General features: G+C 48.4%; 1 protein-coding gene across 6 annotated transcripts in view; it reads right to left on the reverse strand.

The window, feature by feature from the left end:
- The window catches only part of GRAMD1A (GRAM domain containing 1A), a 56,372-nt gene that overhangs the window by 15,993 nt on the left and 26,040 nt on the right, over positions 1–14,339 (reverse strand). For all 6 annotated transcript variants that reach the window (XR_008310835.1, XR_008310836.1, XM_053268081.1 and 3 more), the window contains 7 exons: positions 10,559–10,643; positions 8,059–8,162; positions 7,861–7,956; positions 3,949–4,029; positions 3,277–3,392; positions 1,908–2,061; positions 496–688 (listed from right to left, as the gene is read on the reverse strand). Coding sequence is in view for 4 of the 6 variants with exons in the window: in XM_053268081.1 (XP_053124056.1) it covers positions 496–688; positions 1,908–2,061; positions 3,277–3,392; positions 3,949–4,029; positions 7,861–7,956; positions 8,059–8,162; positions 10,559–10,643 (829 nt within the window). In the remaining 2 variants the exon portion in view is untranslated. The remainder of the gene's footprint in view (positions 1–495; positions 689–1,907; positions 2,062–3,276; positions 3,393–3,948; positions 4,030–7,860; positions 7,957–8,058; positions 8,163–10,558; positions 10,644–14,339) is intronic.

The raw sequence follows: 14,339 nt of genomic DNA on the forward strand, positions 1-14,339 counted from the left end.
ACAGGGTTGATTGTCAGACAAATTAATAGACAAGCATGCTTTGAGATTTTTAATGCAGTCTCCAGCAGTGTTCTCTCTAACAGGGATCCCCAGATGACTACAACTCCCATCATCCCCAAGCAAAAGTCATCGCAGCTGGGGATTCTGGGAGTTGGAATCAACAACATCTGGGAATCAGTGTTCCCTCTAACAGGGATTCCCAGATGTTGTTGACTACAATCCCCAGAATCCCCAGCTGTGATGGCCTCTGCTTGGGGATGATGGGAGTTGTAGTCCACAACATCTGGGAATCCTCATTAACAGGGAGCAGTGATCAGAATCCTCCTCTTAAGGTACTCAACTCTCCAAGGGGGAATTCTGATGAGAACACCAGTTCTGATACAAGAACACCGTTTCGGCTCAGGGTCACATTTTTAAATCTACCGGTCTTCCTTTCCTCCCCTGGACCAAACTAAATGGGTTCAGTGGTTAGAGCGGGATGTGGGCTGTTCTCACCTTCATCCTGCGTGGAAGAGGAGGAATTACTCATGTCAGTGGGGAGCTCCTCACTGGGAAGTGGGTCCCCCTCCAGGGGGGACGTCAGCCCTCGAGGCAACTCATCTCCAGGGGGCTCCGTCGTTGAAGTCACCGTGTGGCTGGATGAGGCATCCATTTGGCTGTCAGTGTTCTCCTCGGGGTCCTCGGCCAGCTTGAGGGAAGTGAATGGGCAGTATTAGCTAGACTCTAGGCTTCCTGATTGGCTGCGACCTTGCCCGAGCCACAAGGGTCTGGTATTAGGGCAGTATAATGGGCAGTATTAGCTAGATACTAGGCTTCCTAGTTCACTGGGACCTTGTCTGGACAGCAGTGGTCTTTTGGTGCAAGTGGGTTTTTGGTTCACTCTCTTTTCTGGCTCTCAGTTCTTCCTCTGGCTCCCTGTGGATCACCACCCACAGTTAAGTTTCTGACCTCAAGAAATACAGAGGGTGGGAAACTCTACATTAGGACTGCACAACTTTAGCCCTCCAACTGTTGTTCGACGACCATTCCCATTGTCCCTAACCACAGTGGCCAATAGGGATGATGGGAGTTGTAGTCCAACAGCTGCAGGAGGGAGGAAACAGACCAGTCCTTGGAGACTGAGAGAGTGACAAAAAGGAAGCTTCCAACAGTCTAGTTGGGGATTGGCCATTTTTCAGTGGTAGAGCATCTGCATGCTTGCATGATGAAGGTCTCAGGTTCAATCCCTGGCATCTCCAGAGAGGGCTGGGAAAAACTCTTGCCCGAAACCCTGAAGAGCTGCTGCCAGTCAGAGTAGGCAATACTAAGCTAGATGGATCAATGGTCTGACTCAGTACAACACTATATTTCTGTGGAACATATTCATGTAGCTAAGTCCACAATGGCTCTAGTCCAATGGTTTTCAAACCAATTTAGGGAATTCTGTCTTCCCTGTTTTTTTCTGCAGGGACACCACTGTGTCCTGCAGGGAATTCTGGGATATGTAATTAAAATCCTGTTCTCTCAGGCTTTTAATTAGAATTGATTTTAATGATTTTAAAAACTTGTTTGAAACATTTTATTCTACTGCTTTTATTCTCATGTATTTTAATTTGTGACTTTTAAACATTTTAAATCTTGCACACTACCTAGAGATATGCATATCAGGTGGTATAAAAATATGATAGACAGACAGATCGATAGATGGCAAATCAATGGAACAAAATAACACAAAAAACTAAGCTCCAGGGAGGTGGGCAGGGGGAGTTTGCAAAGAAAGGAAGTACGTGGAAATATTCCTTCCCCCCCCCCCCCCCCGCCCCCACTTCCCCCATTTCTTCTCCCAGGTGCAGTTCTATACAGCAGTGGAATCTGGAGATTATTTGCAGAATTCAAATCCTTATTCTGCATTCCAACACTTTGCTCACCGAGGTGGTCCCATCACTACTGCTGGCCAGCGAGTTGATACTCTGACTGGCGTCCCTTTTTTCCAGCAAGGGGCTGGGGTCCAGCTTGAAGTCTGTGCTGCAGCGAGAAGTCAAGTCACTCAGGTCAATGATGTCCCCAATCTCTTTAGGGCTTCTGTGGAGATGAGAGCAGGGCAAGGGGGTGAGGAGGGAGAGCAAGGACGGGAAGAATCCCCCCCTGAAGTCCTGACTTGCAGGATGCACAACTCATGTGGCTGCTTGCAATGGAAGCATCCTCAGGATTGCCAACAAAAGTATTTAAGAGAACGTCTTCTTCATTTTGAGCCCCACCGCCCACTGAGGTCATCTAGAGCTGGGTTTCTTAACCTTGCCCCCCCCAGACGTTGTTGGACTACAACTCCCAGAATCCCCAGACATGACCTTTGTGGCTGGGGATTCCAGGAGTTGTAGTCCAACAACATCTGAGGGCCCAAGGTAAAGAAACCCTGGTCTAGAGAGGTCTGTCTCCAGTTGTCACCAGCTCAGCCGGCAGAAACACGGGGACAGGCCTTCTTGGTTGCTTCCCCGAGACTGTGGAATGCCCTCCCTACTGAAATATGATCCTCCCCATCTCTGACATTTTTTTTAAAGCACTTGAAAACCCACCTCTTCACCTGAACCTTTTCTGGGTTTTTAAAAATTTTTTAATTTTTAACCTGTTTTTTATTTTTAGATTGCCTACATTGTTTTAAGATTTTTGTGTATGTCTTAGCTTGTTTTATGTTCTTCTTAACCGCCCAGAGACGAAAGTTTAGAGTGGTGTACAAATGTGATAAATAGATAGATAGATAGATAGATAGGTAAGAGCAAGAGAACCAAGAGATGCACCCTAGGGTCCCATGCACTGGCCAATAGCTGGATTTATCAATGGGTATCAGGCATACTAGCAAAATGGAACCTCCAGGTTCGTTCATTCTAAATGGAACTTCCAGGCTAAATGGAACCCTCGGGCTCATTCATTCTTCATTACTTTTTTATCCTGCCCTTCCTCCACTGAGCTCAGGGCAGTCTGTGGTTCTTCCCTCCCGGGTTTTATCCCACAACTACCTTGCGAGCTAGGGTTAGGCTGAGAGATAGTGGCTAGCCCAAGGTCACTCACTGGGCTTCATGGCTGAGCAGGGATTTGCACTTAGGCCTGCCCAATACTTTAGCCTCTACACCACACTGGTTCAGAGGTGGCATCGCTCTAAATACCAGTTCCTTGGTTCCACCGTGCCGGTCGCTTAGCTTCGCCATCTCAAGAGCTGCACTCCAGAACCTTCTGCAGCACTGCAGGTCTCAGTCAAGCCAGGGGGGATCCTGGCCTCCGCAGGGCAACATGCATGCTTACCCCAAGCCGTTGATCTCATCAACGGGAGAGACGTAATCGTCATCCTCGCTAGTGAGGCCAAGCTCGGAGCCGTAGCACTGGTGGACAATGTGCCAGAGTTCTCGGGGGGACAATGTCTGGGGAGAGAAAATGGCAAAGGGGGGGGGGGGGGTGAGGCGGGGAAGCAGAGGTGAGGTGCTCCTGTTGTAGAGTTTAGGCTCTCGGTGCAAAACCTGACCAGGACTAAGGCAGAGAAACACTTGCAGAACAAGGTGGGAAATCGGTAATAGCATTCTGGGGTGATAGGATGAACCTTAGAACTTCAGACTGCAGGGGGAGGATAATATTTGTGAGCATTTTCCTGCATTTCAAAACAACTCCCTGCAAGTAGAAACCTAGCTCCACAGGGATTCAACTGGGCTGAAATACACACACACACACACACACACACACACACACACACACACACACGAAGCTTTCAAAAATACATCCCCATCTGAGATTCCTCTTTCAGAGCTGGGCGCAAGCTTCACACCGGTCATACAAACGCAAAAAAGCCCAACTCGCAAACCCCGCTGAAAAACCCTGAAACATGACGAGGTTTGGCCCCATAGCCTGACGGGGACTGAGATGCAAGCTGCCATATCTGGGGGTGCTCCTGCCCCCTGCATCTTCTATGGGTCAGGTCCATACCTTATCTAGGAGTGCGTTCTGCCAGAGGCGGAAAATCAGCAAGAAGCAGCGGTCACGGGCCCCGAATGACGTGAAGAAATGCTGGGGATGGCAGATGAGAAGAAACCATGAGACATTCTTCCCGAGATATATATGATCATGAGGTATCTTAATAGTTTCTAACTCTAGATTATCACTGATGCTACAATTCAGTAGGAGCATAGGAGGGAAAAGCAAAGACCCAGTGTGGGAACAGCCACAGAATTCAACTTCGAGAGAATCCTAACTGGAGATACCGGGGATTGCGTGGTGTAGTGGTTAAGAGTGTTGGACTTGGACCAGGGAGACCCGAGTTCAAATCCCCATTCAGCCATGAGACTTGCTGGGTGACTCTGGGCCAGTCACTTCTCTCTCAGCCTCACCTACTTCACAGGGTTGTTGTGAGGAGAAACTCAAGTATGTAGTACACCGCTCTGGGCTCCTTGGAGGAAGAGCGGGATATAATTTTTTTTAAAAAAAATTAAATTTAAAAATTGAATTTAGGACCTTCTGCGTGCAAAGCAGATGCTTTTCCACCGGATTATGGCCTTTCCCACCCCATGCCATATGCTCTTCCCTCTCTCCCTTGTCAAATGCTACGAGTGGCTCCATTTCCTCCCAGTGACGCTGACCACCTAAGTTCTCCCTTCGACCTTCCTCCTAACGATCCTTGCGTTGCAAATTATTTAACCCAGAATAGTTACAATCCCCCAACAATCACCCATGAAGATTAGAATCCCGAGATCCCCAAAGTGCATGCACTGGAAGCGAGAGACAGAGGAAATCCTTTCCTTCACTAGTCTTCAAGCACGCTCACAACAGGTGGCTGACGCACTACTCAAAGGGACTTAACTCCCGGTGGCTGATTTGGCGAATGTACCCTGGACGACACGGGTTACAGCTAGTTCACTTTTGCACTGATCTGTGTTCTTCCCTGGACATTGCACTCCTGGCAGGGACAGCGGACCAGAGTCCCTGACGGGAGGAGATGCCTGGAGAGATAGAAGCCGCACCCTCTGCAGAGACGAAGCTCGGCACAGCAGAGACGGCCCAAGAACTGAAGCACTAGCCAGGAAGGATTAAAGTCTCCCCGACAGCGGCCAGGAGAGCACAGATCAGCAGCTGTGGAATGAAGAAGCGCGATGGGGCACGGCACACTTTATTTATTTATTTAGATCCACTCTTCCTCCACTCTTCCTCCAAGGAGCCCAGAGTGGTCTATGTGGTCATGTTTATTCTCACAAATAACTCAAAAAGAATCCATATATAATATACTAATGTATTTAAGGTTTAAGCTGATATTTACTCCTGTAAAGCCTGGAGTTTTCCAAGACAGCAGGCTTTACCCCGGTTTTTCTGTGAGTCTTTACTGCGAGTTCGAAGTTGCTAAAAAACCCAGATGCAAAAAGTGGATTATTTTTACCCCAGATATGTATGTATGTATGTATGTATGTATGCATGTAATTTATTTATTTATTTATTTTTACATTTTATATCCCGCTCTTCCTCCGAGAAGCCCAGAGCGGTGCACCACATGCTGCTCCTCACAACAACCCTGTGAAGTAGGCTAGGCTGAGAGAGAAGTGACTGGCCCCGAGTCACCCAGCTAGTATCGTGGCTGAATGGGGATTTGAACTCGGGTCTACCCAGACCTAGTCCAGCACTCTAACCACTACACTACGCTAGCTATATAAATCGGGCTGCCCTCTTAAGGTGCAATGGAAAACCCGAATTGTGTGTGAAGTGCTCCCCGATAGCTTGCAGGGACTTTGGGGGTAAATTTGGCCGGACGCACACCTCCATTCCTGAGGAGATGTGATCTAAAAGCCGGGTGTGAAGAACTTCCTGGCTATCATAGAAGTTTTCCCACAAACAACTTGGGTTAAGCTACTACCACTGAGGAAGACTAGCAACTGGTCTCAATGCATCTGGCCTGTGGAAGACTTTTTTTTGGAACCATAGAATAGAATATCCTTGATTTCCCCCCCTCCCCCCCACACCCCAGGCTCAGAAAGACTTTTTTGGAACCAACTTTTCTAGAACGTTACAGGATGTTTACTTCTCTCCAGAAAGAACACATCTCTTGGCGTATTTGGAAGTATTTATTCTTTAAGGACTCTAAAGTCCTAGAATTATGTGCAGCCATGTATTTTAATATTTCCCATAGTTGGATGAATTGATGTGTGTTATATGGTCTTATATAATTATTATCCATAATTGACATCACTTTAAACCTTAAATACATTAGTATATTATGTCTGGATTCTTTTCGAGTTAAGCATATTATGAATCTAATATACTGTAAACAGGGGTTTGTTTGTTTTTTGAATTTCTTATGTTTATTCTAACAACCCTGTAAAGTAGGTTAAGTTACTTAAAAACCTGAATTGTTTTTAAGAAGCTTAACCTTTTTTAAAGGTTAGCCTACTTTACAGGGTTGATGTGAGAACAGACATAATAAATACCAAAAAAAACCCCTATTTACAGTATATTAGATTCACACCTAATATGATAAGTGACTGGCCCAGAGTCACCTGGGTTCAATGACTGAAGGGAGATTTGAACTCAGGTCTCCCTGGTCCTAGTCCAACGTTCTATCTGCTCTGCCACACTGCCTCTCTTGGTTTGCAACCATGAGCACAAGCTCACTACATTAGCAGGGCAGCTAAGGTGTTCCTTTGTCTGCTGGGCCCTTGTTTTTTCAAGTTTTCTGCAGAACAAAGGTGACTAGGAAACAGATCACATGCCGGAAGATCAGGACCAGATCTACCCAGATGCTGTTCACATGGGCACTCATGCAGAGCTTGGCCATTATATAGCTGTAAATCGGAGGGCATGGTACACTTGTCCTTATCTACAGTGCCATTTGGAAAAACAGTGCTGGAAAGCCAGCCATACATTCATCACCCAAGTAGTACAGAGCAGGATGCCTGCTCGAAGAGGGTGGGTGAATTTCAGCCTTCTGTGGGATGGATGGATGGATAGATAGATAGATAGACAGACAGACAGGGAGGAGAGCTGTTCTTGTGGTAGAAAGCATGACTTGCCCCTTTAGCTAAGCAGGATCTGCCCTGGTTGCATATGAAAGGGAGACTAGAAGTGTGAGCAACGTAAGATATTCCCCTCGGGATGGAGCCGCTCTGGGAAGAGCATCTAGGTTCCAAGTGCCCTCCTTGGCATCCTTCTCCAGGAGAGGGCTGAGACTGAGAGAGACTGCCTGCAACCTTGGAGAATCTGCTGCCAGTCTGTGAAGACAATACTGAGCTAGATGGACCAAGGGTCTGACTCAGTGCATGGCAGCTTCCTATGTTCCTAGATAGATAGATAGATAGATAGATAGAATCTACTCAGTATACTGTGTATAAGGCTGTAGATCAGCGATAGAGCATCTGCTTTGCATACAGAAGGTCCCAGGTTCAATCCGAGGCATTTCCAGGGCATTTTCCACACAGGGCTTTTAATTCGCATTTCCTCCGGAATAGAAGATGTGTATTCACATATTGGCCAGATTTACCTTGAAGTCCCTATGAGTTATTGGGGAGCACTTCACACATGATTTGGGTTTTTCATCGCCCATTAGAGTATAGCCTGATTTATATCCAAAGTTTTTTTTAAAAATCCATTTTTTGGTGTCGGTTTTGGGGGGCAACTTCAAACTCGCAGTAAACTTGTGGTAAAGTCTGCTGTGTGGACAATGCCCCGGTAAGGGCGGGGAAAGGAACACCCTTGCCTGGAAACCTTGGAGAGTCACTGACAGTCAGTGTAGAAAGTACTGAGCTAGCTGGACCAGCTTCCTGTGTTCCTAATGTGATGCTAAAACTGGGGCCATTTCTGGACTGAAGTAGCCCTGAGAGATCTTTGAAAATAAGGGGGCCCCAAAGAGTGCAGACTCACCTTTTCCGTCTCGGTGCAAATCTGAATAGCGTTGGGGATCAACTTGGCCGTCTTCTCCTTCTTGATGCACTGCACTTCCTTGAGCTGGATGGAGATCTATGGAAGGAAGGCAGGACAGAGGTCAGCAGCCGCAGGAGGAAGGACAGAGGGTCTCGCTTCTCGGGTCCTCGCCCCACGTCCCCTGGTCCAGGCACTCACCGTGGTCTCCCACCGGAAGATGTTGCTATAGAAACAGATCCAGTTCTCCGACAGGTAGAGCCGCCCTTGAAGAAGGATGTCGCGTTGCAAGGCGCAGGAATAATCTGAGGAGAGGGGACACGTCAGGGATCGTGAGCAAGGAGCTGGGCAGGGGACGGCGGGGCTGCGGGGTGGCAAGTTGAGATGGGTGCGAGGAGTAGACCCATTGCCAGGGGACTTTGGGCCACAACTGTTTTGTACTGGCAAAGACGGTGGCATGACTTGAAGAGCTTCGTCATGCTCCCTCCCTTGGTGTTTTTAAAAAACATCTTAAAACACACCGTTTTAAGGAGGCTTTTTAATATCATTATTTTGTTAGTAAGTAAGTAAAACTTTATTTCGGTCGTAGACCAGCAATACAACAATATTAAAATAATGATGATAATAATAATAATAATAATAATAATAATAATAATAATAATAATAATAAGATGATAATATAAAATCAGACTACATTTATACACATTTGGCATATTATATAACAGTATTTGGCCACAATATGAATAACATCCGGATTAGGATTAGTGAGCAAATAGTTTAAATAGAAATTTAACATTATTAAATTAACATTATTTAAAATTATTTGTTATATACATTAACATTATTTTGTTATATCTGGTAGGTTCTTTAGCTGGTTATAATTTTCAGTTTTAGTTTGAAACTAATAATTGTTTTTAATCTGACTTTTTAAAAAAATATAATATTACTACTTGTATCTGTGTCTATCTTATTGTTGTGAGCCGCCCCGAGCAGTATTGCACTGGAGGTATAAATATTTTAAATAAATAATAATAATAATAAATAATGACTTCCAGAGGCAAGAGACCAGGAGGATGTCCAGTGGCAAAACAGAGTGTATCTGCCCCTTTGACTTTATTGTTTGTATTTGTTATTTAACTTTAGTTGGTTTAAGTGGCATTCCCTTCCCCCAGAAATACCTGGAAGTTTTTCACACCCAGCTTTTAGTTTGCATCTCCTCCGCCATGGAGAGTGTGCATCCACATATTGGCCAGATTTACCCCGAAGTTCATATAAGCTATGAGGGAGCACTTCACACATGATTCGGGTTTTTCATTGCACATTAAGAGTGCAGCCCGATCTATATCTGGGGTAAAAAAATCCACCTTTTGCATCAGTTTTTTGGGGGGTAACTTCAAACTCACAGTAAAGCCTGCTGTCTGGGAAAGCTCCTAGGAACAGTGTTGGCTGTAACAAGGATTCCCAGACGTTGTTGACTACAACTCCCATAACCCCTGGCCAAAGGTCATTGCAGCTGGGGATTATGGGAGTTGTAGTCAGCAAACGTTTGGGAATCCCTGATTCAGGGAACTTTGCCTGGGAATTGTAGTTTTAGGAAGGGAGCTATCAAATAATGATAGTGCAAGGTGGCATTAGACAAAAAAAAAAGTTCCCTCCAACTGCATTCCACACACAGAAAGCAGAGGGGAAATGGATATTTTCATCTGTGTTTCCAGATTTGCTGGAAATGCTATAGAGCAATTCACACGGCCATAAACTGGGTAAGAGAAGAGTCCAGTTTTGGGAGTTGAGTGTGCTCCCGTTTTGTGATTGTGTGTTGGATAAAAACAAGCAAGAGGTGGAGATCACTTCCTTCTACATTTGTCTCCTACAGCAGCGGTTCCCAGCTTTGGTCTCCAGGTGCTGTTGGACTACAACACCCATCACCCCCAGCCACTCTGGTCGTTGGCCATTGTGGGCAATGGGCATTGTGATCCCACAACATGTGGGGACCCGAGGTGGGGAAACCCTGACCTACAGGGTCTTCCACAAAAAGAACCAAAAAGCGCCTTGAACCCACTTTTATAAGAGAATTTGCTAGGAAACATAACATTGAGTGTTTTTCCAGCTCAAATCGCTCTTTATCTTTGGGATTGAGACAGGAATATGTTTCCACCACCTCTGGCAATATAACCAGTCAATTAAGATCAAGACATCTGAGTAGGCTGACCAATGTCAGTTCACAAGACCGATGTTGCTGGCACTTGACAAAGAAGTGTCTCGAAACAGAGGTCACCATAGTGTGTGGACTTCTTCATTCATATTTTCACCTTACGGACTCCATGGCTCTGTTTTGATATATAGTTTGTGGACTCCCTCATCTATGTGGACGCTTATCATCCATCTATTCATTTCTGCTACGGATTCCATTGTTGAAAATACAATTGTTCTATCCATATTCATCAACTGATCTAGACCGAATACATTTTCTATAATAGTAACACTCGTATCATATTGTGGCCATTCTTTTCTTCCTCAATGGACAGTTTGGTGGGGGATCTTTTTGGTTCTTCTTGTGGTATCTGTGCTTAGATCCCAGGATTCTGTATTTCTTTGCTCTACAGGGGTCTTCCAACATCCATCCACCCACTTTGGGTCCACCCACCCAGCAAAGCCACCCCCCCCCCGCCCAACTCCCTGCCACCTTCCGGCTGCATCTCACCCACAAGGAGCCGTTCACCCTCCGGCAGCCCCTTGAAGATCCTGCGGAAGTCTTCGTTGCGTTGCTTGTACGTGGGGCTCAGCATCTGCCAACAAGAATCAGCTAGTCAGGATCGGCCCTTCTTCCCTTTCTGCCATCCCCGGTAATGTCCCTTCTCCAACCTCAAGACGCACACAGTTCAGACACAGAGGAAGCTGCTTTATACGGAGTCAGACCCTTGTTCCGTCTAGTTCAGTATTGTCTTCACTAACTGGCAGCAGCTCTCCAAGGAGCATCTTCACCGCTGGGGGGTGGGGGGGGTGAGCCGAGTGGAGCAAACCACCGCTAGGGTGGCAATGGGTTTCTTCCCACACCTTGGCCAGTGCACGGGCTTCTCTCCGGCGGGCACAGTTTGAGTATGGAGAGTGTCACGTGCTGTGATGCCGCAGCACACGTGGCTCTCCAGACTCAAACTGCAAACCCGCGTGTCAGCTGGGTTTGCCGTTTGGAGGGCACCTAGCTCATGGCATCCTTCATGAATGCACTTGTAGGCCATCCTTCTTCCAAAAAGCTCCAGATCTTCCGAAGAGTGGCATGGTCTTGTGGTAGGAAGCATGAATTGTCCCCGTTGCTAAGCAGGGTCTGCCCTGGTTTGCCTTTGGATGGGAAACTACATGTCAGCGCTGTAAGATATTCCCCTTAAAGGGGGACAGGGCCATAGCTCAGTGGGAGAGCACCGACATGCTTGCATGCAGAAGGTCCCAGATTCACACCCCGGCAGCACCTCCCAGTAGGGCTGGGAGGGACTCCTGCCCGAAGTCCTGGAGGACTGCTGCCAGTCAGTGTAAACAACATGGACCAATGGTCTGACCTGGAATAAGGCAGCTTCCAATGTTCCCCCTGCATTTCATCCCCACAACAACCCCGTGCGGGAGCTTAGGCTGAGAGCTGCTGACTGGCTTATGGTCATCAGGACAGTGTGGTGGCTCTAAGGAACCGAACCCAGTCTAAGAAGTCCAATACGCTAACCCAGGCCTGCTCAACTTTGGCCCCTCAGCAGTTTTGGGACTACAACTCCCATAATCCCCAGGCACAGTGACCAGTGGTCAGGGATTATGGGAGTTGTAGGCCAACGTTTGCAGGAGGGCCATTGTTGAGCAGCCCTGGTGTGTAGAGTATTCCGCTTTGGAATCTCTACACCACACTGGAATGTGGGCAAGTTTCTAGCTTCAAGAGGGCAGCTGATATCTCAAGGGGACAGAGTAGAGTGGGATGGCCTCATGCTTCCGGAATGACTCACAGGGCATGGAATTGCTCCAGGGGGGAGAAGAGGGGATGGGTGGGGAGAATCAAGGGGCCACAGCTTCAGAGGAAATGTACTGGGCTGTAGCCTGGTTGGAGAGGGTTGGAGAGGCATGTTGGGAGAGTTGTAGGGCAGGGGTTCCCGACCTGTGGCCTTCCAGATGTTGCTGAACTACATCTCCCATCAGCACCTGGAGTACCGCAGGTCGGGAACCCCTGTTGTAGGAGACCGTGGCATCTGGACTGCATGGCAGGGGATTCTTGCCCACACCCGGGCAAAGGAGCAGAACCTATTCTCATTCTTTATATTTATATACCACTTTTCAACAAAAGAAGCCCTTAAAGTGGCTAATGTAGCAAAAGAAATGAGAGAACAGTTCCCTATTCCAATGGAGCTCCCAGTCTAATAATGATGATGTATATATTGCTTTTCAACAACAACAAAATCCTTCAAGTGAGAAGAAGGAGAAGGAGAAGAAGGTGGTTCCCTGGCCCCAAAAGGTTCACAGAGAAACACAGGGGAGACACCGGCCACAGCCACCGGGAGGGATGCTATGCTGGGACAGTCGCTCCCCCCGCCCTCTAAATCTTTCAAAGGTGCCTCTTTACCCAGTTACAGGGGTTAACCAAGCAACATGGATGCAGGGGGCAGGGAAGACATGTTATTTGCTTTGGCACTGCTTTGAAAAGCAGAAGGATAAGAGAGGAGTACTACTACTGCGACTGTTTATATACTGCTTTTCAGCAAAAAGTTCACAAAGTAGTTTGCACAGGAGGAGGAAGAGGAAGAAGACACCCTGCCCCCAAAGGAGGAGAAGAAGAAGAAGAAGAAGAAGAAGAAGAAGAAGAAGAAGAAGAAGAAGAAGAAGAAGAAGAAGAAGAAGAAGAAGAAGAAGAAGAAGACACCCTGCTCCCAAAGGGGCTCACGATCTAAAAAAGAAACACAAAGTAGAAGTGGCAGCCACTGGAAGGCTGCTGTCCTGGGGTTGGACAAGGTCAGTCGCTCTCCCCCTACAAAACAAAGAGAATCCCCACTGTGAAAAGTGCCTCTTTGCCCAGAGAGCAGGAGAAGCAAAGAGAAGGAGAGAGAAGGAGGGAGGACGAGGGTCTCTTACTCTGTCCCGACGGAATCAGCTGTGAGGGGGCAGTCCCTCGCTTTACCACAGGGAGCAGGGGCAGCTCCGACCCAAGAGGCGGAGGCGGGGTCCAGGCAGCATCAGCCCTGGTCTGCAGGAGGGTGCACAGCAAGGCGGCCGGCGCGGCAGCAGGGGAGAGCTGGCTGGCCGGGTTCAGAAACTGCCCCAGCCGCCAGGGGTAAGGGGCAGTGCCAGCGTAGCCAAGGCAAGGTACAAGATCAGCACAGGAAGGGGGCTGGGCGCAGGGAGTGGGTGGGTGCAGGAGTGTGGCGAGGGCAAGAGGCAGGGCAGGAAAGGGTTACAGAGCTGCGGCTCAGAGAGCAAGACCAGAAAAGAGCAGAAGTGGAGAAAGGGGGGGGGGGTCACGGGGGGGGGGAATGCAGAAGTATTGCAGGCAGGGGGTGAGGGTGGGTGCTGGAGGAGACCGGGCACAGCAGGGGGGGATCCCTGCAGGGAATGGAAAAGGGGGGGGGGCAGCAGGCGATAGCGAAGGGGGTGGTGGAAAGTGTCCCCAGTCGGAGCAGCCCATCCAAGGAGCGGAGGGGGAAGTGGCCTCCCCCAGGGAGGGCTCTACGGCCGCTCCAGTTACGCTGCCCAGCCATTGGCTGCGGGCGCCTGGGTGTCCCTTACAGGAAACAAAGGGGGTGGGGGGTGGGAAGTGGGGAGGAGGGTGTCAGGCTGCAGTTAACCCTATCCTGCCCAGGCGGGGGACTCTGCCTGGGGGACGGGACGGAAGCCCAAAGGCAGAAGAGCTGCTGGAGCGCTAAGAAGGTCCTGGGGCACAGACACACACAGCAGAAACACCGCCCTTCCTTTGAACTGCACAGGGCGGGGGCAGGTGGCGGGTAGCTCAATGGCCAGGGGGAAAGGACTGGCCCGGTTTCTGCAGCCCCCCCCCACAGGCCTGAATGCAGCCCCACTGCAGAACTGAGCCCCAGAAGGGAGGCGGTGTGTCTCCATTCGCTACACTTAATCACAGCGTGGCCAAAGCAGATAGGAAAGCAACCTTCAAGGATTTGTTTTGCTTTGTTTAAAGAAGAAGAGGAAGAGGAAGAGGAAGAGGAAGAAGAAGTCAAAAGCAACTCACAAACAAGGTGGAGAAAAATAAACTAGACGGGGTTCTCGGACTTGGGTCCCTGCATATTGTTGGACTGCAACTCCCATCATCCACAGCCACACTGGATGATGGGAGTTGTAGTCCAACAATATCCGAGGTCCTAAATTGAGAACCCCTGAACCAGACCCTTTGCTTTTTCTGCTCAGCCATGGCCCTCTGTCAAATCCTGGCATTGCCAAAGTCAGGCTAGGAAAGATCCCTGCCTGGAACCCTGCAGGGAGACACTACCGTCCTGATTCTGACAAGT

This window comes from Hemicordylus capensis, chromosome 7 (genome assembly GCF_027244095.1).
Source record: "Hemicordylus capensis ecotype Gifberg chromosome 7, rHemCap1.1.pri, whole genome shotgun sequence".
In the NCBI taxonomy this organism is placed as follows: domain Eukaryota; kingdom Metazoa; phylum Chordata; class Lepidosauria; order Squamata; family Cordylidae; genus Hemicordylus; species Hemicordylus capensis.